The 26454-nt window shown below is 42.9% G+C and overlaps 2 protein-coding genes across 5 annotated transcripts in view; both read right to left on the reverse strand.

Moving 5' to 3' along the window:
• VWA3A (von Willebrand factor A domain containing 3A) overlaps positions 1-9583 on the reverse strand; it is a 41261-nt gene extending 31678 nt beyond the window's left edge. For all 4 annotated transcript variants that reach the window (XM_088148088.1, XM_088148090.1, XM_015887522.3 and 1 more), the window contains exons 1-9: positions 9494-9583; positions 6949-7075; positions 6039-6163; positions 5892-5966; positions 4274-4328; positions 3282-3380; positions 2892-2998; positions 2331-2456; positions 1460-1568 (exon numbers count right to left, since the gene is read on the reverse strand). In XM_088148088.1, the coding sequence (XP_088004214.1) occupies positions 1460-1568; positions 2331-2456; positions 2892-2998; positions 3282-3380; positions 4274-4328; positions 5892-5966; positions 6039-6163; positions 6949-7075; positions 9494-9507 (837 nt within the window). In that variant the 5' untranslated portion in view covers positions 9508-9583. The remainder of the gene's footprint in view (positions 1-1459; positions 1569-2330; positions 2457-2891; positions 2999-3281; positions 3381-4273; positions 4329-5891; positions 5967-6038; positions 6164-6948; positions 7076-9493) is intronic.
• A 6076-nt stretch (positions 9584-15659) lies between these two features.
• MOSMO (modulator of smoothened) overlaps positions 15660-26454 on the reverse strand; it is a 32025-nt gene continuing 21230 nt past the window's right edge. Inside the window, exons 2-3 of the mRNA XM_088148091.1 lie at positions 19282-19494; positions 15660-17073 (exon numbers count right to left, since the gene is read on the reverse strand). Coding sequence (XP_088004217.1) covers positions 16889-17073; positions 19282-19494 — 398 coding nt within the window. The 3' untranslated portion in view covers positions 15660-16888. The remainder of the gene's footprint in view (positions 17074-19281; positions 19495-26454) is intronic.

Consider the following 26454-nt stretch of genomic DNA (forward strand, 5'->3'; position numbering starts at 1 on the left):
TCATTGATTAATGACAACAACAGTTCTATTTTATAAAGTGCAAAGATAACCCTAGAGACAATGAAAAGACATAAATTAAATTGTTATTGATATCAGCTCTTGACATAAGTGCTTCTAGAAGAATAGCCCTATTAGTATTGCTGGACTTCCCTCCTAGCAGCACTTAATCTGAAGAAGTAGAGTTCTGATTAAAATAGGTATTAGAAGGACAGCTAAGGTTCCAGCATAAGAATTCCAGCAGGTTACTTTCAAATCAGAAACCTACAGTATATATAGCTAATGTATGGTTGCAAAAGTCTATGCCACTATTTCTCAACCTTGGCAACTTTAAGATGCAACTTAAAGAACTCTGGGAGTTGAAGTCCACCCATCTTAAAGTTGCTAAGGTTAAGAAACACTGGTCTAAGCCATTTCCTCCCATTTTTTGGTGTCCTTTTTATGACGGCAAGGCAGTCTTCATCTGCTGATTGCTTTGGGAACAGCTGCTAGACTTCTTACCAGCCTGAGAAATTACTCTCTCACAAGTAAGCAGCAGGCAAAATAACCAAATTTTTGTAGCACCTCAAGAGCATTCACTGATGTGTTACAGCATTTGAATTTGTAGACTGAGAGCCAGTTTGATGTAATGATTAAAGACGTGGGCTAGAAACTGGGAGACAGTGAGTAATGGACACACCTTAGGCACAAAGTCGGCCAGGTGACTTTCGGTCAATCTCTCTCTTTCAGCCCTGGGAAGAAGCCAAGGGCAAACCAACTCCCCAAAACGTTGCCAAGAACAGGCACACGTACACACATATTTGTGGGCAGCAGTTATTTATTCCTGCTTCACCTGATGCACAAGAAAAAAAGTGTCTTGGCAACATCAGGACACATGTACAAAAGGGGCAAAACTTGTGTCACTATGCTTGTTTTGTCATTTGACTCCTCCCTGCCGTGTGTATTCAGGACTGCACACCATTCTTCATCAGAAGGCCGTTTAAACGGTTTTAAAGCATCTTTTGATCCAAAAATGGATGATTTCGCTGTTATGGCTAGATTATGGCCTATGCTTTTTTCAGTAAAACAGGGTTCAGATAGGCCACCATTTGCTATCTGATGGTTTCTTGAATAAACCACAAACTGGGTTTATACACCCAATGAAGCCAAAACCCAAACAACCCACATTATGGCTTAGTGTGTTACATGGACCTGGCACACCAAAGCAGAATAAAATATGGTTCATCTTGCATGGAGAAAGAGCATAAGCTCCTCCTTTGATTCTTTATTTCTCCATTTAGCCTAGAACTGCCTGTGCTGGCAAGAATCTCCTGTGTCTCAGGTGAACAACCTATCTCCCTTCACTTGCTACCTAGCTCCTTTAAATTGGAGATTCTGGGGGTTTAATCTGGTGTGTTCTGCACACAAAGTTGTCGGTGTGCCTCTGAGCTACGCTTCCCCTTCCCACAACCGAGAGACTCACAGGAGGCACTTCACTGCTGCAATTGTATGCCACAGCATGGACCAGCATTTGTCTTCCTGCTGAACGTTGTTGGATGTAATCAGACAAAATTTCTGAAGCCTGGTCTGGACTGTTTTGGAAAACAAGAAAGGAAAGCGGATGGGGAGGGGTAGGAAGGGGTGGGGTGGGGTGGGGTGGGAGAGAAGGGCAATCTATAATTATGAGATAGGAAAGAGAAAACTCCCATCAAATTAAGGAATACAATTAAAGCCACCATTAGAACTCTCATATGATTCATACAGAGCTAGTATATGGTCTACCAGGTCAGGAGGAATAAAGCAGAACCAACCCACAGATCAAGGGTAGGGACACTGATGGCTTTCTACATGTGGCTGAACTCAGCATCCAGCATCCCCAGCCATCATAGCCAGTGGTGAAGCATGCTGGGAGCTGTAGTTCACCAAATATTTGGAGGCTGGCAGGTTTCCCTCTCCTACTTGACACTATAAAGAGAATTTGAACATCCCAGCCTGTCTGTATCCTTCCAGGGTTGACCAAGCTAACTGAAAGACCTTGCTGAAGTATACTCCCCATGTAAAAATGAATTATCTCCAGGGTATTTTCATGCAAAGCCATGTGGTGCTGAATCAAACCAAATGACTTGGATGCTCAAAACCACACAGTGTTTCCTTCATGGTTTGCTTCATTTCCTGCTTTTTATCCATATGGAAATTCAAGGAGACATGATATGATGATGTTGCTCAAATGTTCTTCTATCCAAGACTGTCTCAGAGATAGACATCCTTCAAGCCACATTGCTGAGTCTTGTGCCTTGAGGTCTTAGACTGCATTTAAACCAAAGACAACATTTGCCTTTCAACAGATGACCTACCAGCTTCCTACAATGATCAGCACTGAATCCAGCTCTCTCATTGCCAAGACTGTCTTCAAAGCTTTTAGCAAATTGCAGCCTCTGCTGGGTTTTAGCTGCTGGACCCACTGCCTTGCTTCATTCAATCTAGGGAAAAAAAGAAGGAAGGTGAATTTTACTGCACGCCAATTTAGAAACAAGCCAGGAGTTATACAGAACAATCAGACTGGGTTCCCTTTTTGGGCTTAAATAACAATAATAATGTGCCTGTCAACAAAACACATATCTAACAACCAATTCCAAACAATTAAAATGGTGAAAGTCAACCGGTAAATGTGGTTAGTGAATGTGAAAGTCAACCAGTAAATGCAAATTTGTGCGTGATAAAATTGTGCAGTAAAATTGTAGCAGAGCAATGACAACAATAGAATTCCTCTTCTACTAAAAGTGTTTCCTGCAAGCATGCACCAGTATCAATAACAGTACAACCAGCCAGGAATTTCAAAAAGGAAAATAGAGGATGTACAATTCCAGCAAGATGAACAAAAATCTGAAACTTCCAGAGACAAACAGCACACTTACCTATCCCCCTCAATTGCTCGGGGTCCCTCCCACAGAGCTGAGATTTCAACTCCAAATGAAATGAAGTAGAGTTTCTTCATGTAACGCAGTTGTTCATCAATTAATGACTGAAAGGAAAACAACCACAGCTCAGGTTGATCACAGAAGACAAGAAGACCCAACTCTTACAACATACTCATGATCACCTCCATGAGGCTGCCACTAACAGATGTTGTCAACAATACAGTATTGAATGGACCACTGGTCTATAACCCAGCAAGCACAGTGCAAAGCAACCAGACCTGCAACCAAGCAGGAAAACACAGAAACAACTCCTGAAGTCCCTCTCTGCTCACAACTTGATCACCACCTTCCATGGTGAGAGCCAGCATGGGCCCTAGTAATACTTACCAGAAGATCCATTTGGAGTTCTTGTAGCCTCAGTCCACAACTGACGTTGGACATTTCAATCAGAACTCCAAGTTTGCTTCCTTGAATAACACCAAACATCTAGACTGGGAGAAGAAAAAAATGAAAAGAACCTGAAAGATCTTAAAACATTAGGATCTTTGTTGAATTGTATAGTGAGTCACACTACAGGAGAGTTTCTAAATACCCTACATAAACAAACCTTGGTGACTGCCAGAATGAAATCTGTAAAAATACAGATGGTTTTATACGATGCTCTAAACTTAGTTTATAAAGAGATAAACTCAGATGATTATATTCTCTTCTACTCAGATATAGTTTAGTTTCACACATTGTTCCTAAACCATAATGCTTGCTTCTGGCTTAGGATATTGTGTGAATCCTGCCGCTGTACTTATAAACTATGATTTCTAACAGTGCTGTTATGTGACTTCAGCCAATTGTGAGTTATTCAATCACTCTTTTCCAGATCAAATCAAGCAAATGGTCTGGATGGTTTGCAACAAAGTAGTTGGGCTCAGGCCTCACACCAAGCCACTGTTTGTTTAAATGTGCTTTGTCAAATAAGCCACAATAGTTTGCAAGGCATTAGGTTGGGTTTGCAAACTGTGTTATCAACCCTGGTTTGCAAACCAGAAAAAGCAGAATCATGTAACATTCTAAGCCCAAAACAATCAAATTAGATTATGGCTTAGTGAGAATGTAAGCCTCCTATTAGCATCACCTTTCTCTTAATTAACAACATAATCTCAAATAATAACAATAACCAGGTAGAAATCTCAGCAGCCCATGGCAAAAATCCATCCATGATAGTTAAGAGATGGGGCTGTATTTTCTGGCCAACCACCAGAACAAAAATATACAGAAGGCCAGACAAAATCCTGTGGCAATGAGTTCCAAAGGTGAACATTTGCTCTCACAGACATAATGTCTCTAATATTGGAAGTAACATTTAACATTTTTTTAAACATTACCTTCCTGCTGCCCTTCAGAAGCCAGTGCATTCGCTTGTCATATAGATCGATAGCTCTGTGGATGAACGTAATCCCCCCCCCCACAAATATAGGTAATACATTTTATTGTAATGCTATCAGCAAGGAGCTTACATATTTCTTATGGTAAACTGGCACCTTCCCTGAATTAATACCCTCCAGTTGAACTTGAATTCCCATGATCCCCCAGCAGCCCAAGCCCTTCAAGTTCAACGCATCTGAAAAGGTTGGGGAATACTGATTTAAACCATAATTTTGGGGGGAACAGTCAAAAGAATTGGCTGAAAAGATCCATCTCAACCAGTGCTTCTCAACCTTGGCAACTTTAAGACGTGTGGACTTCAAGTCCCAGAATTCTCCAGCCAGCATGCTCCACACGTCTTAAAGTAAGGTTGAGAAACACTGATCTAGAGAGCAATTTTTCTCAAACTTGGCAACTTTAATTTTGGGAGTGAAGATGAAGACTAACAATGTTCTCCCAGGCACAACCAGACAGTTCAGTTTGTTGGTGTTGTGAATCTCAAAGGCTACTGACAATAGTTGATACAATGGAAAAGAGGCATCGAAACAGGAAGCTGAGGGGTGAAAACCTTTCAGGTTCTCAAAATAAGGAATATTTTCCATTCTTCCACTCCTTTTCAGACTGAAATCTCCACCAGAAGCACTGTAAAAGAGCATTCTTTGAAATGGGGAGAACATGGGGAATTTTATTTTAGGTTGCCCTCAAAGGAAGATTTTGTTCAAAACTTGCAGAGCTGCATTCTCTGCATTCTCCAGTTTCTGCCCCACCTGCTTCTGATCAGATGTTAAAAAGCAAAGGTTTCCTTGGTTTCTCAGCTAGAGAGGATATTCTAAAAAAGAGGGTATACAGGCAGTCCTTGTTTAGCGATTGCCTCGTTTAGCAACTGTTTGCAGTTATGACAGTGATAAAAAGGTAAATTTACAACCAATCCTCGCATTTACGACCTTTGCAGGTCGGTAAAGCCAGGGAACGCTGAAGTAAGATCATAAGCACAGTCACAGTTTCACTTAGCAACTGCTTCACTTAATGGCTGAGTTGCCAGTCCCGACTGTGGTCGCTAAACGAGGACAGCCTGTAGCTGGTTTCGGCTAAAGCAAGTTCTTCGGCAACGTAAGAGAGAACATGGGGTTGGGTGATGTGATGGAATGGAATTATGAAGGCCAATCTCAGGGCGATAAACATTTTCTTAGCTCACCAGAACAGCGTGGGAGGAACAAGAGGATGAGACTGGCACCTCCCTGAGGAATTCACACTGTTGTGGCTGGATGACTTTGGGAGCTGGGGTTTCAGTCTGGGAAGATTCTTGCTACAAGTTGTAGCTAATAAACATAGCTGGACTGAATTCGCATTGTCTCTTGGAGTTCCTTGGGCTAGGCCTGACATCAATCTTCCCAGACTAAAACCCCAGCTCCCAAAGTCCTCCAGCCACAACAGTGTGAATTCCTCAGGGAAGTGCCAGTCTCATCCTCTAGTTCCTCCCACGCTGTTCTGGTGAGCTAAGAAAATGTTTATCTCCCTGAGCCTGGCCTTCATAATTCCATTCCATCACAGGTGAGCAACATATGGCTGGGTACTCACATTCTCAACTGAGATTCAAAATTGTTGACAGCCTCTTGGGTAAACTCCATGTGCTCCACCGCATTGCTTGAAACCCTAAAAGAAAACATCCCACGGTGAACGAAGAGGAGACCCAAGCAACTGAAAACGAGACAGCCTCAGACTTACTTTGTAGCATTGCCTTTCTTTATCAAATCCCCAAGCGAGAGTTGCATGTTTTCCAAGCTGTAGACCTGAATCCAGTCGTCGGTGGCTTTTAAATTAGCAAACAGCACCTCTGAGTTCTTGAGTCGCTGTGGACAAATCAGGAACAAGAGTCAAGGCAAGAATAAGCCCACAACGTTTTTATGATTTCCAGGGCAGTGTAGGAAAGCATCAATTGTGATTTCAATTGTGGGACTGTATGGAGATGAACATTCATGAATCAATAAGAATTCATCTCTGATGGTCAAGCCCACAGCTTCCTACAGTGATTGATCCAAACTTCCAGAATCAGTTTTTCAGAGCCTGCATGAAATGTATGAGGATGAAATATTTCAGTCTTCTTCCGTAAATCTATCCTAAGCAAGGACATTTCTCATTTTAGTTTCTGTCCATCCTCATTTCTCTAAGTGTAAGTTTGGGTCATCCTGTACTAGCTTCAGTTTTTTGGTTTTGTTTTTAAGGTTTACACTAAATCGTGTATTGTATTTTTGGACATGAAACATGCGTTTTGGCATCTGGCCTACCGGACGCTGTTTTTTTTTGTGATCCTTTCTCTCCCTATACTGCATTTTTCTATATTATTTTTAGAAATTTCTACATTTTTCTCACCATAAATCTTTTTTTTTTTTTAATTGGTCAAAAGCACAGTGAGATCGGAGGTGGGAATTTCCGCTAATAACGGAGTTTCGGTTTGCACAAAATGTGAAATTGGATAAATTCACATTTAAATGCAAGCTAAGTCTGTCCTCTCTAACTACAGTTAGAGTACAGTTTGAGAGTGCACATGTGCGTCTCCCTAAACCAGTTTCTAGTTTCCCCATATAGTACAGCCTACATGTACTTCTATTGATCATTAACAGAAAGATTAACTTACCATTAAATCCTGAGTTTGGTTAATGTTGGTCACTAGTAATCCATTATCATCCACAGAATCAGTGATAAGGACATTCTGCCAAGGTCTGCACCTTTTTGGTGATGTTGCCTTTGATTCTGGATTTGCACTGCAAAAATAACCATCTTGTCACGCAGCACGATGAGTGCTGGAGACCAGGTTTGCACAACACTTGGCCTTCATCATCTTTTATTGAACAAATCACGATAGGCTGGGGCTATGTAATGCATTAAGCTAGAAACTGTGATTTACCAAAAGAAAAAAGAAAAAAGCTGGATTCAATCTCCCACTAAGTCAAAAATGACTACACTGTTTAGTGAAACTGCCATCATACACATCTAATGTCTGAAGGTACCAAATTCAGAAATAAACCCGTGACTTTATTTTTGTCTGAAAATAGACAAAAATGTAAGGCGATGGGAACTGGGAAAAAAGAGCTAAAATGGCAATGTTATGCCCACTGAACTAGGAGAACGTCCCATGGAACTTAATAGCACGTACAGGTAGACCTCATTTAACGATGACAATAGGGGCCGGAAAATTCATTGTTAAGTGAGGCAGTTGTTAAGTGAGTCACGCCCGATTTTATGACCTTTTTTGCAGTGGTCATTAAGCAAATCACTGTGCTCCTAAATGAATCACTTGGTCGTTAAGGAAATCACACAGGACATAGTTCATAAGCTTGCATGCTGCCCAATTCATTATACAGTGGAACCTCGAATTTAATCCGTTCCGTGACTCTGGTTGCAACTCGAATTGGTTGCAACACGAGGCACATTTTCCCATAAGGTTCAATGTAATTACCGTTAATCCGTTCTGGCGTCCGCGGACCACGCATCAGGGGCGTAAAAATGGCCGCGGACCACGTGGAATGGGCAGAAAAATGGCCGCGGACCACGTGGAATGGGCGGAAAATGGCCGCGGACCATGTGGACGGGCGGAAAATGGCCACGGATCCGGTTCGTAAGTCGAGGCGAGTTCGCAAGTCGAGGTAAATTTTTGGGGCCGGAGCTGGTCGTATCTCGAAAAATTCGTAAGTAGGGGCATTCATAACTAGAGGTACCACTGTATATTCTGGGTGGCTTACATCCAGCACAATAAAATACAAGTGAAAAATCATCGTCTCAGTTCTAAGCACTCAATTTCCACTTTGCCTATCACAAGGGTTTCACTTAGCATCCACCTGTAATTTGGCCAGGCTGCTGAACAGGAGGCTACTTCATAGCTAGGACTGTTTTGGCGTAAACTACTGCCCTCTCAACTAGCTGTCTGAATCAACGGCTTGGGTTTGGTGTTCACTCAACACAGCTTACCATGTTGCAGAAAAGAAAAAAAAAAACTCTGTAAAATTGCATAGAAGAGATAGAGGTCAGGAGACCGTGGTTCACATCTGATCTTTTTTCTGCAAACTCTATACAGCTGCTTTTCCAGACATATTGGTGTCCAGAAATGTTTGCCTCCTTTCCTACCCACTGCCTCTATTATCAGTGTTTTTCAAACTTGACAACATTAAGATGTATGGACTTCAACTCCCAGAATTCCCCCTTGGGGAATTCTGGGAGTTGAAGTCCCTACATGTTAAAATGCCAAGTTTGAAAAACACTGCTCTATGTCAATCTTTTAAACCCAACTTTATAAGCAAACTTATGTTTTTCCCCCATGACTGTACATCAGCCGTTCAGGAGCTTTTCCAGCTAAAAAGTGAGATATAAATATTTTAAATCCACCATGCCGAGAAGCACAGGAATGGTATATTGTTCCATAAAATCCTGTGGGTTGGGAATTACGCCATCTTCTAAGTGTCAGCAAGATGTTGCTTCCTTTTCGGAAAAAGACGACAAGAACGGACCAACATAGCAACCGGCAGCAGTTAGTTCACAAATCAACATCAGTTGCATCAGGGTTTTGCCAAATGTTTCTTGAAAGGAAAGCCCCCGACTGGTTAAGTCCCCATTTCAGCACTTAGTTCACTAGATGACTCAGCCCATACAATGTTTTATCCGGAAGAAACTCTTCCAGATTTGCCCCCTTCTCAGGTTGGTCCTTTATTTTTTTCCCCAAGAAAATAGGGTCACCGTACCCAAGCCCTGCTCTTTTTGTGTGCAAGTCGTAACGTCGGCCGCACCTACGGAAGGAGCGGACCCTGAATTCCCATTTTTTTTAGTTTCTTGGATCCCACAGATGCTTCTGCCTCCACGATCTGCCTATAACCGCAGTGGCAGGCCAGCTCGGGCACACGGCTGCATTGATCCTTGTAGACCAGCGTTGCTCAACCTGGGCAAATTGAAGTTGTGTGGCCTTCAACTCCCAGAATTCCCCAGCCAGCATTTTGCTGGCTGGGGAATTCTGGGAGTTGAAGGCCACACATCTTCAAGTTGTCCAGGTTGAGAAACACTGATCTAGAGAACAGTTGGGGGTTTTTTTTGGTTTTTTTTAATGGAGTCCTCACACACAGCCCTTCCCAACTCCCAGCTGGCTTCTTCCCACCCCATCATCCCCAGAGGATGTCCCGAGATCTGGGACTCACCAGATATCTGCCATGTTTTTTGCACCTCTCCCATGCGCAGCTGATGCTTCTCAGGCCTTTTGGAATAGTCTCTGGCTTGCCCTGTGTTTTCCATCTCCAATAGCAACGGAAGCAACCATTCCCATCAGGGAGGGAAGGAAGGAAGGGCTGGGCAGATGAACAGCAGAAAGGCCGTTTTGCAAGTCTCCAAGGGCCGGAGAAACACCAGCGGGACAGCCAAAATATCCCCGTGCACCACAAGGAAGGCACGTGAAGTCCTTTTTCTGTACTCAGCCCTCCCTGCACCATGTAATCCTTTGCATACAGTATTGGCACTTTTTTTTTTTTTAAAAAAGTCCACTCTCGTCAAAAGCTTAGGGGGCACTGCTTGAAACCCGGGGTGGCTCACGGTTGGGGACTCAAGGGCCACCCTTCCTGCAAAGCAGGCAGTCGCAGGGGCCACCGACAGGGCCAAGGTTTGTGTTCGTTTCCTTTCCTTTTAAACGGAAGAAAATGAACCGGACTTTCCAGGTATCTGTTTAACATGGTTTTGGCCTCATTAAGGATTGTGGTGGCGGGTTTTGGGGGTGTTCGGGGGCGGCATCCGAGATTTTTAAGGGCCTTGAGAGGCTGTTCGTTGTAGACCTTTGCCTGAAGCGAAGATGGTCCTAAGAGGACTATACCACATTTATTTATCAGATTTATATAGCCGTTCATCTCACACAGGTGACTCTGAGTGGCATAGCTCTATTTTCCCCAATCTGTGGAAGAGATCTTAGATACTGGGGATGGGGGGAAGGAAGGAAGCCTTATTTGTATCCGAGGACGGCTTTGGGTTGTTATTTTTTTTTTGTAATAAATACAGTGATGATTCTTACTGGAAACCGGAAACCCATCTTTAAAAAAAAAACAAAAAACCAGAAGCTTACATAATTGGGAGTTTTAAAGCACTCGTGCCCCGCTACTGAATTTTGTCAGAAAGCTCTTAGCTTGGGTATTTTAAAGCTTTGGCTCCCCAAAGAACTTCAGTCCTTGCCGCAAACAGCTCTTGGCTCTAGAAAGTTTTTTTTTTAAAAAAAATCAAATCAAGCCAGTTTGATTTCTTTCAGTAGAGAATTTATTTTGATAAACTTGTTCAATAACAAAAATACAAGTGAGGAAAATCATGTCCGCTTTATACAGTTTTTATTAACAATTTGTTGGGAAATTAACTGCAAAACAAAACAAAGAAAAAAAATGCCCTTACCAATTAGAAAACGGTTGTTTTAGAGTTGCAGGAGGGGGTGCAGTGGAAGGCAGAGGGGGACACACCATCACTAAGCCCAAGGGAGGCAAATCTCACTGAAATGTCATTTCCTTCCATTTCTGTATCCTTCACAAGGCTTCCATACTTTTAAACAGCAAATTGAACAGCAGCTGAGGGGTGGGGAAAAGAAGCTGAGCTTCTCCATAAAACCCCAGAAAGTGAAATTTGCAAGAAAATGCCTAAATGAGCCTTAACTGCTATAAACTTACATCAGATGCAAGTGGCTAGACTTGCCAAATAAAGCAAAAAACTGGCTTTCTTGAACCTTATACTACACCTCCCATCAGCCTGTCCAGCAGCCGTGCTTCCTAACAATGGTGGAAGCTGCATGCCAACTCTCTAGAAAAGTCCAGGTGGGAGAAGGTTGGCTCAAACTCGCTCCCCCCAAAAAAGGACCCTCAAAAGGAGGATTTAAATAATGAAGAGGAATTTATGGTTTTCCAGATGTTGTTGAACGCCAATTCTCAGCAACCTTCACCAGATCCATCCTGGCCAGAGTTACTGAGAGTTCTGGACAGATACCAGTCTTCCTACCACCACAAAAATGTCTTGAATGCCAATAGGATTAGACACTGCAAGAAAAACCAGGTTTGTTTGCAGACTAATCCAACTTTTGACACTGTGATGGGTGGAGAAAAAATAATGCTAAAAAAAGAAAACCTTAGTGTGTGAAAAACCCTTGGCTGCATAGAGAAGAATCATACCAGTTTGTCAAAAATGAATGCGCAAAGAAAAATCTCATTGAACCATAGCTGGGAGGTTAAAAAAAAAAAAATCCCCCTTCCCCACCCCAAGACATCTACTAACTCCACACACCCGAAATAATGTTCATGAACTGCCTTTAAAACCCATCAGGCAGTTTTCAAAGGCTTGGTATGAACCTTTCCCCCCGCACCTCCGTTAATATGAATTGCTTTGGACGAAGTAGTTAATGCAAGCCGAACCAAATTCAGGGCGCAGGCATTTCAAAGCCAGGTAAAACATGTTTATAAAAATACCCCAGGGCAAGAGGAGTGAGGCATATTCCATAGCACACTTTACTCCAAAGCTCTTACAGGCTGCCTTCTCAAACCAGGTGCTCTGCACAAGTTGGATTTGGGAAGGCCGCCAGTAGTGAAAAGAAGTGCACACGCACACGCGCACCCACACACACACACACACAGAGATCAGATTTCTTCCCACCCCTCCCCAATCCCCCAATGCAACAGACAGAAAATCGACAGACATTTGCACCATTTAAAAAAACAAACAAACAAAAAACTTTTATATACAGTTTACAAGATATGGCCTTTCTGCTATAAATTAATACTGCACGCTTTGCAATTCTATTTAAAGCAAGTATCGATTTTTCCTTACCGCCCTCCCCCCACCCCCCCTTTTTAAAAAAATAATCACGGGGATATTTTTCCCTCCCGCTTCCCTCCAAGAAATGATTCAATTTCACATTAAAGCCAAAGGTTTAGGCATTCAGGCTGCTGCAGCCACGTGGCTCTCACAAACTCCTGCAGGAGGGTGAAAACGTCCATTCACGTACAAGACGCGCTCCAGGATCGGAGTGAATGAGCATGTATTCCTTACGGTTATGGGCACGGTGATCATGGTGGGACTTTTCGGCAAATGTGCTTCTCCGGTTTTGTAGGCGGTGGCACGGGAAACGTTGCCACGTGTGATTTTTTTTTATTTTAGGGCATGAAAGAAGTCATTCTCCTATGGCGAAAGCTTGTAACCCCCTAGACAGTCCTTTATTATTGTAGTGAGTATTTGTCAAGGTGGACAAGACCGATTTTCTTCGTGCCCCTTGAAGGAGCTTCACGTGAATTGGGGGTCCATCCACGCTGGCTGCCTATTCAGCAGAGAGTACGCAAATCCCTCCGCTACTCCTTTTTTGCCGATAGCATCACAATGTTAGCTCAAGGCTGTTTGTAAAAGATAGCTAAGTGTCCCTGGCTAAAGCTTTCTACAAGGCCGGCTTGTAGGGTATATTGGTTAGCTGGTTCTCCCCTTTTCTTAGGCATTTCCAAAAGGAAACTCAGACTAGGACAAAAAAAAAAACAAACAAAAAAAACAAATGGGTTGCTTGCTTTCTTGTGACCCACCCTGATCGAAAATGGTTTCAGCAGTCGTGTTTCTGCACCACTCCTTTGAACGTTACCGAAGGTGGGGAAGAGAGAATCGAAGCAGGGAGGTCGGCTTCTGGGTGATGTCTGAGGAACAAGAATGGAGGGGTGGGTCTTCTCCTCTCCTCAAACGATCTAGGTAATCCTACCGTGTGCCCTGCCCCTGAAATGGAAAGAGGCTAATGAAAAAGGAGCAAGATCCCACTTTGGTTAAGAGGTGCTCTTGAAGGCTAGAATCAGCACCGGATGGCAGAGAGAGGGAGGAAGAATCTGGGCTTGGAAGGGGGAGATGGGAGAGCGAAGGGGTGAGGTTGCCCCAGCGATGCTGCACAGTCAACGGCTGAGCTTCCTAAATTCCGAAAGGGCCCCTGCAGATGATGCACCACATCGAGGTTGCAGAGCGTTTGTGTAATTAAACAAGAGAGATGGCGAGGCAGGATCATGTCGCCCGTGGCTCTGAAGCACATTTGCTCTCCTCTCCTTAAAAACATAGCCTGATGTGTTGGAGTTGATTAGGCAAATGTTTTTGACTTCAAGAGCTCAAGAAAGGGTGCCATTGAGCAACTAAGCTGTGGAGCTATCTACAGCTGGAGTGGGCCACGTGGAAAACCTAGACGAGTGTTTTTCAACCTGTGCAACTTTAAGACACGTGGACTTCAACTCCCAGAATTCCCCAGCCAGGTTGAGAAACACCGACCTAGATGTTGCAACTGACTCCCCCAGACTCCATTTTTAGCAGCCTTTGGAGTCTGCTCCAAAGTGAAATAGTGTAACTGCTGAAAACTGGTGATGCAATTTCGATGCAGGAAAACCCACGAAGATGACTGCATAAACTCTAAAGCAGCACAAAGACCTCATTTCCATCCAATAAAACTGGGTAAAAACTCACACACACACACAAACCTACAGGGTGGAGTGGGGGGGGGAGAGAAAATCCCAGCCTTCTCCACCTGTGCACAACCTGTTTTGTGTTGTTGTCCTGCCTGCCGTGGCCCTTATCCTCCCCTAAATGTTAAGCGTGGCTCTTGGCCTGCAAAAGGCAACCCATCCCCGCTTTGCCACAATTATTTTAAGAAACAGGAATTTTCTACATAAAATGGTCTGGCATCTACGACGTGTGTCCTGTCTGCAGAGGTAAAAGTCTTCAGAACCCACTTCCAATTCCTGGCAAAGCTCAAAATTGAACACTTGACCTTAAATCAAACGAGGACATAATTTCACAAAGCCATTAAAAAAAAAAGCGAAACCATTAAAACTTGCCAAGTATTTGGGAGGATTTCTTCTGTTGATCAAGCGGGCCGAAGATACGCTCCAAGAACAAGATGAACCCGAGTCACCTATTCCAGTTTAAAAAGGAATCACAAGTCATCTGCAAACGCAGTCAAGAGAAATGATACACACTCGCAAATCAGTCCCGTCTAACAATGCTGTGATGGAGAAGTTTGCCTGACTGGATCGTCTTTGGCTGTTTGGAGTTCATCTTGCTGTTTCCTACCACACCGAGCTCCAGAGCTTGGGTGCAAATTGAAATGGGTCGGCACCCATCCCTATCTGACCGAGAAGTGATTCCCCTTAGCACCTCCTCTGTTGCTATCCACATGACAGGATCCCCAACAGAGCACCCATGGGTGCCAGTGCATCAGCACACACCTTCTGTGGCGCCAGATGCTCATCTTTTTCGACATTAATCTGAACAGAACTAAAACGGATGCACGCATGCAAAAGAGCCAAAATGTATGTTTCCAAAGAAGTTCATGGACTTCACACAGGGCCCACTGAACCTTTTAGAAAACAAGCAAAGGGAGTGGCTGAAGCCCAGTGTTTTTAGGGGGTGAAAGGGCCCACCTGCCCTGAACAAATGGGAAGGTGGGGACCGCTAGTGAGGATCCCTGCAGGGGGTGGGCAGGTTAAGGGGGCGGCAGGAACCCACCCAGCATGATGGTCAAGCCAGCCTTGGTGGCTATTTTCTTTAGCCACCCAGAAGTAGTTTTCTACAAACCTACATAATTTGATTCAACTGAGAATCCTTATGTGTGCATGGCATTTTTTGGGGTTTTTTTGCAGCAGGAGTCCTTCCTAGAAAGTCCTCAGCAATTCCTTCAACCCCAAGAGGCCCTTGACAGTTGGGCTACAAGCATCAGAGGCAGGAGTTCTAAGATGGGCCGGTTGCACCCAGCGTGACAGACGTGTAGTGTTACTTGCTTAGCACACTTTGGGAGAAGCGTGGTGCCCTGTTTCAGGCTGCCTCATGCCCAGTTTTGGTTTTAGTGGGTGGAAAGGCAGAGCACCGGACATAAACCGAGGAGGCAGGCCTGCATCTGCATGAGATGAACAATGCTAATTTCCAAAAGAACCTGACAAAAGGACAATGACATCAGCTGCAAAGACCCTTGAAAACAGACAGGCCATGTTTTAAGCCTTAAAAAAACAACACTGCGTTATCCAACGATCGGTTTGTTCTTACATGAATAACAGGGGGTTTAATACTTTCAAGGGAGAGAAGCCTTGGACCTGCCTTGCTGTAGCCTTTTGGTGCTGTCCGTGTTCTATTCCAGTGTTGTCCAAACTTAGCCACTTTAAGATGAGTGGACTTCAACTCCCAGAATTCCCCAGCCAGCCATGAGTTGAAGTCCACTCATCTTAAAGTGGCCAAGTTTGGACAACACTGTTCTACTCAATCAGAGATGCTTGTGGTAGGTTACTTGTGTCAAAACGCTCCATCATGTAAACAGCAAGGCCTCAAAAAGGTGAGAGACACCCACTATTTACACTGATTAAATTATGGGTTTAATTTCCCATCGCTGGGGTCAGATCTTTCAAAAGACAGACATGATTTCATCTTTGACCATCAATATAGAAATAAGTTACCCTACAGAGGAGGAGAAGGAAGAGATGGAGGAGGAGAAGGAACAACAACCCTCGTAGCTTAACTTAAAACTGCACTTAGAAAGGCATGGAGCTGTTGGTACCTATTACAAAAACCTGTCAAAATCAAGGGCTGCTACAGAGAATGAGGTATACTGAAGACTTTCTCAGCGATGCAGCCTTCAAAGAAATGGCTTTCCTTTCTTTGTTTCCTTTTCCTTTGCAAGTTCTAGTGTTGCACACCACAGTGTTTCGCTTGTGTCGGTAGGCATGTATGCATATGTGCGTGCTTGTGTGTAAACACACATACATAGACATTCGGTGTACTGCATCATACAGATAAATACACACATACACACACGCGTGCACACACACACACACACACACACACACACACAGATATAAATATATATGGAAGAATTCTCAATCCCACCCCACCAATGTTCCTGGTGTTTCCTAAAGTCACAGGGAGGTGGTGACAACTACAGTGGTGGCGAGCGGATGGGTCCTCGTAACAGGTTTCCAAAAATGTCTTTTGATCTACAGGCTTCGGGGTGCCGCTAACGTGAGACTGCTCTCTTGTGTGCGTGGGTGTGGGGGTGAAGGGTTGATGGCAAATGCTTCTTGCCTATCATAGAAGGAAGATGCTAAATCTGAAAGAGGGTGAGGCCAGCCCCACCCTTGGCAAACGCCCGGTCAACCAAAGTGCATAAATACTTTTGAGACTTTCAATATTGTCAGATATTTAAAAGGGTACAGTACGGTGATGCAGAGGGAGTTGGCAGGAATGGGGGGAAAGCGAATAATGCTGTTGAGTGTAGAAAATAATTCTTCTTCCACACGAGGTCCTATCACAGTGCACACCTGACCACATCCAGATGCTGAAGAGATGAGTCGTGGTCGTCTGTATTTGGTTATGGGAAAGACTCTCCATAAAAAGGAATAATAATAACAATAATAACAATAATAATAATAAAATTTAAAAAAAAAATCCAAAGTGCATAGTGAGAACAGAGAAACCTCCTCGTTCTGGTAAGACTGCGACGGCCCGACACTACCATCTTCCCGAGAATGCGTGAGACGTCCTATTCTCCTTCATGACCATACGAAAAAGTATTGAGACATTCGTCAGCCAGGTAAACACACTTTGCCAGCAAACAGAAGTCCCACTATCGTAAAGAAAATAGATAAAACAAACAGTACGTAAGATGAGCCGACCACTGTGTTGTTCGGAAGTTTATAAGGCTGGCCTCCCACTTCGTTGATGTAAAATCCTATGGGGAATATTAAGGCTGCCATACAGAAAAGGATCACTGAAGGAAGAAAAAGAGAGAGAGAGAGAGAGAGAGAGAAAAAAACCTAGGTTAGTGGAAAAAGTTGTACTGATGGCTAAAAGCACCGGAAAAGCCCCCAAGAGTTGGGGCCTCACAAGATTCTTCCTGCTTCATCTCAGGGGGTGGGTGGGATGATGTGCTTAGAACATGGCAGCCCAAGCATCTGGAGGCAGAGGATGGCTCCTGGACTTCCGGGGCTCTTTCGTTGTGCAACTGCCTTGTTTCCGGTTGTTCTATTTGTTTTTAAACATTGTTTTCCTGTAAAAGCCTTTGGAGGTGCCACTGAAATGCCGGGAGACCAAGGTGAACAAAAGGAGGGAATATGGCACACGAACCACAGGTTGAATGACCCGCCAAACAAAAGCTAACATGCTGCATAAAACGGGTTTGTGGTCCCATCCGCACATCAGGAGGAGTCCGGGAGCATCTTTTCCAATGAATGCGTTTTATTAAAAGGCAGAAACAGCTCACGAAAGCTTAGGCTTAGGAATGGAGCTTGTTAGTTGGAAAAGGGACTACCAGATGCCTTCCTGACGTTTTGCCATGACAGACTAACGCAGCTCTCCTCCAACAACACCCACAAGGCAGGAAGCTGATAGCTTTGCAGGCCAGAGACGAACGATGGAACACCTACCTAAAAAAGTATATTATCCAACTCTAAATCCAACCAAATGAACTTCAGCTTATTGGAATGTCTGTTAAAGAGCCGCTAGAGGGCGTTTAGAGCTTGCTGTTAGCTCAACCCCAAAGATGTCAAGACTCTAGCTGGGGATTATGGGAGTTGGGAGTCCAACATTTCAAGGGGAACATGGGCCTGGGAAAAGCAGCAGTCAAACACTGCAAATGAAGCAGTAAGCACAACCTTTCACACAGGTCATTCTGAGGTTCGATGGACAAATTCAAACTATACTGAGCTTGAATTGTAAAGCTAATCGCAGATCACAGGAAGTTCTATCTGTTCCTGAACCTGGCAGGATGGTAAGCTTAATACTTTTAGTCTTGGGTTTATATTTAGTACAGCTTTGTCTTGGCCATCAAAGCCAAGCTTGGACCTTCGCTTGAAAACGGACCAGGCTATTTTAGACTCTAGGTGGGACATGTTTTTTTTCAATATTCCTCTTAAAAGAAAGAAAAAAACCTAGTTCTCTGCAAAGAAATTCCAAAAAATGAAGAGGACAGCAACTGATTTTTGTTTTTCTTCATTAAAACCCCAAAAGCAGCACTAATGAATCCGGGAGGTCCAGTACTCTATTTCTAATATAATATGCTTTCTTTTGGAGTTAGCTTGGGATATGAATCTATGGTTTGTAAATGGGTTTGCAACAGTACGCTTCACGGTTTTAAGGCTCTTTCTTGTTTTTCTGCAAAAGACCAACACAGCTATCACTTTGGAAATTAATATTCCCGCCTTGTTTTCTTTTTCTTTTTGGGTTTTGGTGGAAAATGTTGGTGACATGATCTGGGGAGAAGGGCCTCCAGAAATTGCACAAGCAGCTCTGTGGATCTGTACACATCAAGGAACTTCCAAGCCCTGTTTGAATTTGGGATGGTGGGAACTAAACCAGGGAACATATCTAGATTCAAAGCTTGGATGTTCTACCACCTGGATGTTTCAGAAAAGCCAACCAACAGCAAGAGCCTTCCCCTCTCCGACCTCCTTCTAGCAACTGTTATTCAGTAGCCCTTTTGGGGAGCGGAAAAGGCCCTTTAAGGGAAGGGAGATGGTGGGGGAAGAATAGGCTTTCAGGGGAGGGAACTGGAATACTAATAGGGAAGGAACTGAAGGGGGCAAAACAACACCAGCTTGAGAATCCTGGTCACACTCATCCAATCTTGTCTCGATAGGTTCACCAACCACTTTTTCAAGAAAAAAAGAAAATTTTCCAGAACCAGTGCTTGCACCATGCTTCCCGCCTGCCGCAAGCCTGCAATGTTGAGCATTCGGCCTGCAGGGGAGACAATAAAGTGCCTGTTGAGTTTGCCATTTGTCTGCTGCTGGAGGAGAAGCCTGTGTCTCTCCTCGTTCTGGACAAAGAGAAGGAGCTGTGGGTTTCTGAATGGGCAGGAGAGATCTCTGTGTAATTTCAGAAGGCTAGGGAGATCTTTGGATGGAGGTGGGCCTTCTGGGCTGATTTTCCCAAAGCCACCCGACCTGTTTTGTCTGCTGAGTGGAAAAGACAGACTTACTTCCAGTGAATGCTATCCAGCGTGCGTATTTTGTCGCTTCCCTTCGCCAGTGAGAAGCCACTAGCAAACCACAAGTGACAGTCAGTGAAATGATTCCCATGATGATGAAAAATAAAGTCGTGATCCACTCAGGGGGCAGCCGTGGAGGAATGCAGGTCCTGTCACGTCCATGAATGGTTTGACACTGTCGCACAAGGCCAACTGTGAGAGCACCTGAAATGACACACACACAGACGACGTGACAATTAATTAACGTACATTCTGGAAACAAATAATCTTCAAATACATGCCTGGATTGGTCTGGCTTTCTCCTGCTTTTGACCATGGCTTCTTTGGGTGAACTCAGGGCAGGCTCGTGCTTAAGACGGCTGAATTCCATCTTACCCCACCCTTTTTTGGAACTGGTCATTTTGAGAACATGCCCAGAAACCCATTTAGACAGGTTGACCCTAATTAGTCCTACCTCCTTGTATGTGTATTTCATATAATACCTGGAGCCTTAAAAAAAAAAAAGTAATTGGCTTAAGCAAACAAACACCCAAACGCTGAGCCAGATGGCTGACCAGGTCACTTAAACTGAAACAACCGTGGCCTCTTTTTATCTTAAGAACAGAGGGCTTCTTAGCTTAAGCCTCTGAAGCAGAGAACTGGTCTCCTCTTAAGAAGTAGTAAGGTGAACCTATGGTATTTGCAGATGACATCAATATTTAAAGAGCCTGGAAAGAAAGAGAAAGACTTCTTGGAATTACTTTGGAGTGGAAACAGAGTTGAGCTTTATGCTCTGAGGTTTTCCAGAAAGGAAACTATTTCACTCCCCAGAGCAAAGGCCCTGATACAACCACTGGTTGGTATTTGTTTGGCAAGAACCAAGGTCAGGAGTGCCAATAACTCCTCGAGGCTTTGTTCCCCAAGTTTAAGGAACGGAGAACTTTCTGACTCACCTCCATGGCCAGCCAGCTGAGATTGGCTACTTCTACTGGGCTGGTGCTAGGAGCATCTGCTTAGCATCAGGATCCAAAGAAGAAGAAAGCCAAATGGAAGAACAGTCCTGGGAAAGCCAATGAAAGGTCCACCTAGTTCAGTCTGGAGACCTACAAGCTGAGCTCATCTCTTGATGGTTGCATCCATATTATTCCCCTGGCATTGATACCAAATGATAATATCAAAGTGCTTTCAGAATTTCTTTCCCCATATCCCAGTCTAGTCTACAGCTAGTGGTCTCTTATCCAAGTACTAACCACAGCCAACCCTGCTTAGATTTTTTGCCAGGTCAGCTAGGTGTTGCCACCTGCCCCAACTAATGACAAAGAGAATGAGCGGGGACCCAGGAGGTTGCCAAATCAAATTTCATCTTGACTGCAAACTGGCTGAGCAGATTTAAACAAGTGCTACCTCTGTGTCTCAGCACCCCCACCCCATTCACAAAAGGAGGAGAGTAAGAATGACCTATTTTACAGAACTACTATAGCGATGTTAAAAAGGCTACATACCTGCTGAGTATTAGTAACATTATTTTGGAAGTCCTGATTGCCTTCATGGACAATTGTTCACAAATTCAGAGTTCAAATACTACAGTGAGCCATGGTTTACCTAGCCATGGTCTATCAAATTTGTAACTGGCTGGGTTTATGCAACCTGTGACACCATATACAATGGCTTGCAAGCTGCAAAGCCTGAGCTCGCACAGAAAACTAAACCCATGTTAAATAAACTGCATTAAGATTTGCTGTCATATAGGAACCTAGCCACAGTGAATTACATCTGATTCCTTGTAAAACGTTAAATCAGTGATGGGCCTCACCTTTTATGGCAGTCAGTTTCCAAAGCAATCTTCTGTTTGTCCTTCATCAGCCCATTTTTTCCTGCATGTCAAACTTTTGCAACTCCCAGACTTCCACTCCCCAAATTCTTAACCAGAATGGCCACTACTGTGATACTGGGGGTTGATTCACATATTTGGAGGGTGTTATCAGGTCAGGTCACAAAGCAGACAGCACAAGAATTATAGGAATTCTATTTTATTGCTTTTTAAAATTTGTTTTATTGTATTATTATAAGACATAACACATTACAGATAGTCCTTGTTTAGCAACTGCCTCATTTAGTGACCATCCGTAGTCATAACAGTGCTGAAAAAGTAACTTTAGGACCAATCCTCACATTCATGACCTTTGCAGGTCTGTAAAGCAAAGGAGAGCTGAAGATTGTAAGCACAGTTACAGTTCACTCAGCAACTGCTTTGCTTAACAACCAAGTTGCCAGCCCCAATTGTGGTTGCTAAGCGCGGACAACCTGTATATTACTTCAATACAGTGGTATTTGTACAGTATTTAACACTCTAATGTTTAGATAACTTAAGGAATTCTACTTTATTGTTATAGACCATAATAACAAGGTGGAAAGCTCTCTGTCTGCTCTTACACCAAACAGACTCAATATGGGATTATTTTGAGTTTCCTTCTCATCCCTTCTTCTTTCCCAGGACTCCACTGCCCCTTGGTTTGCTTCTTCAAAGTTATGTCCACATTCCTCTAGATCAGTGTTTCTTAAACATTTTGCTCTCTGGACCCTTTCCCACTTTTAAAAATTATGGAGGGCCCCAAAATAGCTTTTGTTTGTATGGATTATATTTATCAATATTTACCTTTGTAAAGATTACAATTGGCACATTTGCTGCCTCTACAGCTTCTCATGATTGATGGGATTTTAATATTGTATTATTTTTCAACAGAGGCTGCTAAAAAATTTGGACCCCTGAGAGGGTCTTGGGGGACCCTCAAGGATCTTAGGACCACAGTTTAAAAGACACTGCTCTACAGGGACCTAGCTTGAAAAGTGCTGTGTTCCATTACAGAAAAGAAGAAGAGACTCTCTCTAACCAATATTTAGATTTAAGAACAAATAGAGTTTACTTTTTGCTCAATCACATAACTCTTAAAAAAAAAAAAAAAAGCAAAGCAGGAGGAGACACTGCCCTGATGAGGAAATAATTCTGAAACATACTGGGCAGCAAGCTCTGAGTATTTTTTTTTAACTGTTGTATTCTGCTTCTTTTAGCATTCAACCCATCTTTTTTCCCTGCTTCTCCTTTTTTTGGTGTAATATAAGGTTCTAATAACAACTCACTGTGTTCTCCTTAATTGGCTTTTCATCCTAAATCAGGAACAGCTAAGCTTTTTTGCAGCTGATAAATATATATACTCAGAAAAAAACAACCTACTACCTTTTTCTTGCTGGAAAGCTTCTCCAACTATTTAGGTATTACAGTAATCTTTACTGTATTTTTGCCAACTCTAGGCTATTCTTTTGGAATCCAGATCTTCCATTTGTATAAGCCTAGGAATCTTATCAAAGATGCACCCAAAGTGTATGCTGTACAACCAAGTCCTTTCCACATGTATTAATTGCATTGGGAAAAAAATACAGGAGAGCTTGAAACAAATCAAGCCATTAACAAGTTTCAGCAGGATGCTAATTTGGGGCAATCAGCAATTCCTGGACCCAAAACCAAGAGGGATGGTTGAGTGAGAACTACCATGCAAAGAATCAAGTAGTGCCTCTTGCAGGAAACCGTATTGGAAACAAATGCCTGAAGGGTGCCATGCACACAGGAAAAGCAAAATACACTGTTAGTTCCTATATGTGTAATGCAAATATCACTGGATAATTTTCAAGGCTTAGGTGAAGGTACTGATGAAACAGCTGCTGGGAAGGGAAGGGAAGGGAAAAGTTTAAATGACAATAAAACATTTTTCTGTCCCTCACAGAGGTCTGTTCAGCACATTTTCCTAGATCTCAGCATGACAAACTAACCCTGGCCACTTTTGCAAGAGGTAGAGCACCGACAATCCAAACCTCTGTTTCGAGACGACTGTCAAAAGCCAACACTGTTCCAGCTTCATGGAACGTACTTCATGGAATGAAGTACACACAAGAGCCTTCTCTCTTTCCGAGAAAAAGCTGTTTCCTTTGAGCCCCCGTGTGAATTCCGAATGGCAAAAATGTGTTCGTCGTTTTCCATACGGCAAAGAACGAAGACCCTGACGAAATCTTTTTTCTAGTAGGAGTATCAAAGCGTGTTAGCAGAGTGTTTCCTTCCACTCAGCTAAATGTGCAGAGAGCTATTGTGATCCGGTCCCTATGGGCCTCAGCTGGCCAAGAGAAATGTTATTACAGGTGAGAATTTGTTACGCTATTAGTAGTTGTGCTATTCATCTGTGCTGTTGCTTGATCAATGGCAGTTATATGTGAATACGTAGGGGAAGATCTGTGTTAGTGTCTACATTAGCCAAAAAGTAGGAGTCTAGACCAGTGTTTCTCAACCTTGGCAACTTTAAGATGTGTGGACTTCAACTCCCAGAATTCCCCAGCCAGCCATTTATAGCCAATTCCTATAATCCCCAAACATGCTGTTTATGGAAATGAGAGAGAACTCAGACACGTAGGTCTTCCCCAGTTGCTATGAGAGGCAGAAAAAGAACTAGGCATGGATTTATTTACACCTCTGATTCACCCACATTTTCAGTAATTATCTGTTACTAACATGCTTTTATCTTACATATGACCTCCTGGAAGCCAAGCAGAAGTATGGGAATCTCTGTCAGCAATTAAAACATTTTTTTGATGGGGAAAATATGCTCTCCACTCAAAAGAGACATGCCTGAAAACGTGGGCTTCTCTCTCAGCCTCAAGCAAAGTGGGATTAGATGTGTAAGGATGCTAACAATGCTCACTGGTATCATACCCATATCTGGACAGTGGAGAGAGAGAAGCAGGGGCAGATGCTTCCAACTACATTTTTGTACTAGTTTCATTGAAGGATAAATTTACAAGAACTCAAAAGAAGCAGTGAGTAACAGATCGTCCTGCCAAAACAGAGTCTATTAGGCCATGTCGAATCAGAAACAACAAGCTTTGTTCTAACAAGAGCCTCTTTTTCCCAGTCTTAAGCCACAATCAAGCACATTCGTTGAAAACAGAGCTTCAGGGATGGTGACTTTCATTCCCAGGAGCTCTGGCAGGCTGCTGAGTTAACAGATGAAGCAGAGGGCAAGTTCAGACCTGCGATCTCTCCTGAATCGTACCTTCACAACACTGTTTTTTGCTAAACAGGCGGCCAACCATGTCATCCTTTTTTCTTCAGGGTGACAGGATCAAAATCTGAATTTCTAAACTAGGGGTTCAGTTTCTAAAACACTGGGATATTTTTGCCACCTTTTTTGCTTGCAGCGCTAGTCAAGTTACCTCTATGTTTGGAAGCATATTTGAACCGTAATATAGCTAAGCCAAGATCTTTTGGCCAGGACTGCAGTTTTGACCTCCAAGGGCCACCAAGGTGATGTTACTGGAGTGAATTTTTTATTCCTTTTTTGAGCTGTGGAAAGTGGCGGTGGAGCCACTGTAAAAGAAGAAAATAAAATTATGCAATTTTATTATAACCCAGCAGGGCAATCCCCGGGGCTCTGAGGATCACTAAAATGAGGCTAAAGGACTACACACAGCTCATAGTCTACCCTCTCTTTAAAGGCCTTTAGCATAGCACTCTGCCAATTTCTTTTTTTTAAATTAATTTATATTTATTGAGAATTTTACATAAAGTAAAAGACGAATCTAAAGAGAAAGAAAGAAAAGAAAGAAAAAAGTGCAAAAAAGAAGAAAGAAAAGAAACTAGTTTCTTTTACTCTGCCAATTTCTGAAGCAAGATTGTCCCCATAGATAAAATGTTTCCCCAGTGCTCCAGAAATGGATACTAGAAGGCGTATATAACGAATCCTTGTTTTAATAGATGGGTTTGGTGTGGGACGGGAAGATGATCTGCTACTCTCCAAAGTCCGATAACTCAAGGAGGACACCATTGTGGTGAAGCTAAAGATCTCATTTACATGATGACATTATTATGCAAACTGACACACGGCAGGTAATTTGCATAATTTGCATAATGACTTAAATCGTAATGGAATTGAGTCTGCTGCAAGGAAAGTCTGTTGCATCATGATCTGGAAAACTCAGGTTTAACTGTAATATGCCCATTTACTGTTGTTGTTTTTTTAACGCAACCCTCTGATGATCCTACAAAACACAGTTTCTCTGCTGAACTGTTTCAGACCATACACTCCTTGGAATTAGGATCTCATCCCAAGAATGCTTATTTATCAACTCAGTAAGATGCTGGGGCAGGGAGACAGACCATTGTTCGAATCCGGGAATCTCCAAATCATTTTTTCCCCTCTTAAAGATAAAATAACAGATGATGCAGCTCATCTAGACAGCTAGGTTGGACTACAAGCCCTATCATCCCCTGCCAGCACAGCCACGGTGGCTGAAAACAATAAGCCGCAATCCAACGTACCCAGCAGGACAACATATTGAAGAAAGCTGGCCTACAACCATCAGAAGGCCCTTAAATAAAAGGGAAACCTATCAAAATGAGTATGTACTCATTAATAAAATGATCATGCACACTCAGGCACGCCTATCAGTTGCAACTCCTTCTGAATCTTGTTCCATGTCCCACCATATATTACCTTCTCTCTGGAGCACTGGCTGAATTGTCCTTCCTGAAACTCATAAACGCCAATACACACTCCCAGGCTTTTGAGAGTAAATCTGATTTTATTAGCCAAGAAAATTCAATTTAATTATTTAAATCATGATTTACTCACTAGTCAGGAAGATTTTCTCAACACCATTCTAAAAAAAGTACATTCTTGTTATTTGTTTTCACTAACATATTCAGCATTCAGAGAGATGTAGATTTCACTATGAGAAGGTACATACCCATAAAGCAATTTAGTTAGATTTCTTTCATAAACAACTGAAGTTATCTTAGTACTAAACAAGCAATATTTAAGGCTTCATTAAATACTTCCAAATGAAGTCTCTTTTATGGCTTGCTGCCATAATTAATCGACCGAAGATAAACTTCAGGAACAGAAACTTCCCTTCTCAAATCTCAGGACTAAAAGAGAAACTTACAAATTATGGGCATTTGCTGTTACCTGGTGATAATTTGGGAAGATCCTCTGGAAGGAATAGAAATATTAATGGAAAATTAATAACTGACTTTGGGGTATTAGCTGGCTTTAAAATGAATAAATAAAAGATGAAGATGTTAACAAAGAAGATGAACACTGAAAAGCAAATGGAATTGATAAAAAACCTGGTTTTAAGATT

Source organism: Python bivittatus, unplaced genomic scaffold (assembly GCF_059951505.1).
Source record: "Python bivittatus isolate LINGU-HERP-01145 unplaced genomic scaffold, Pbiv_v1 ctg000560_np1212, whole genome shotgun sequence".
Lineage (NCBI taxonomy): Eukaryota > Metazoa > Chordata > Lepidosauria > Squamata > Pythonidae > Python > Python bivittatus.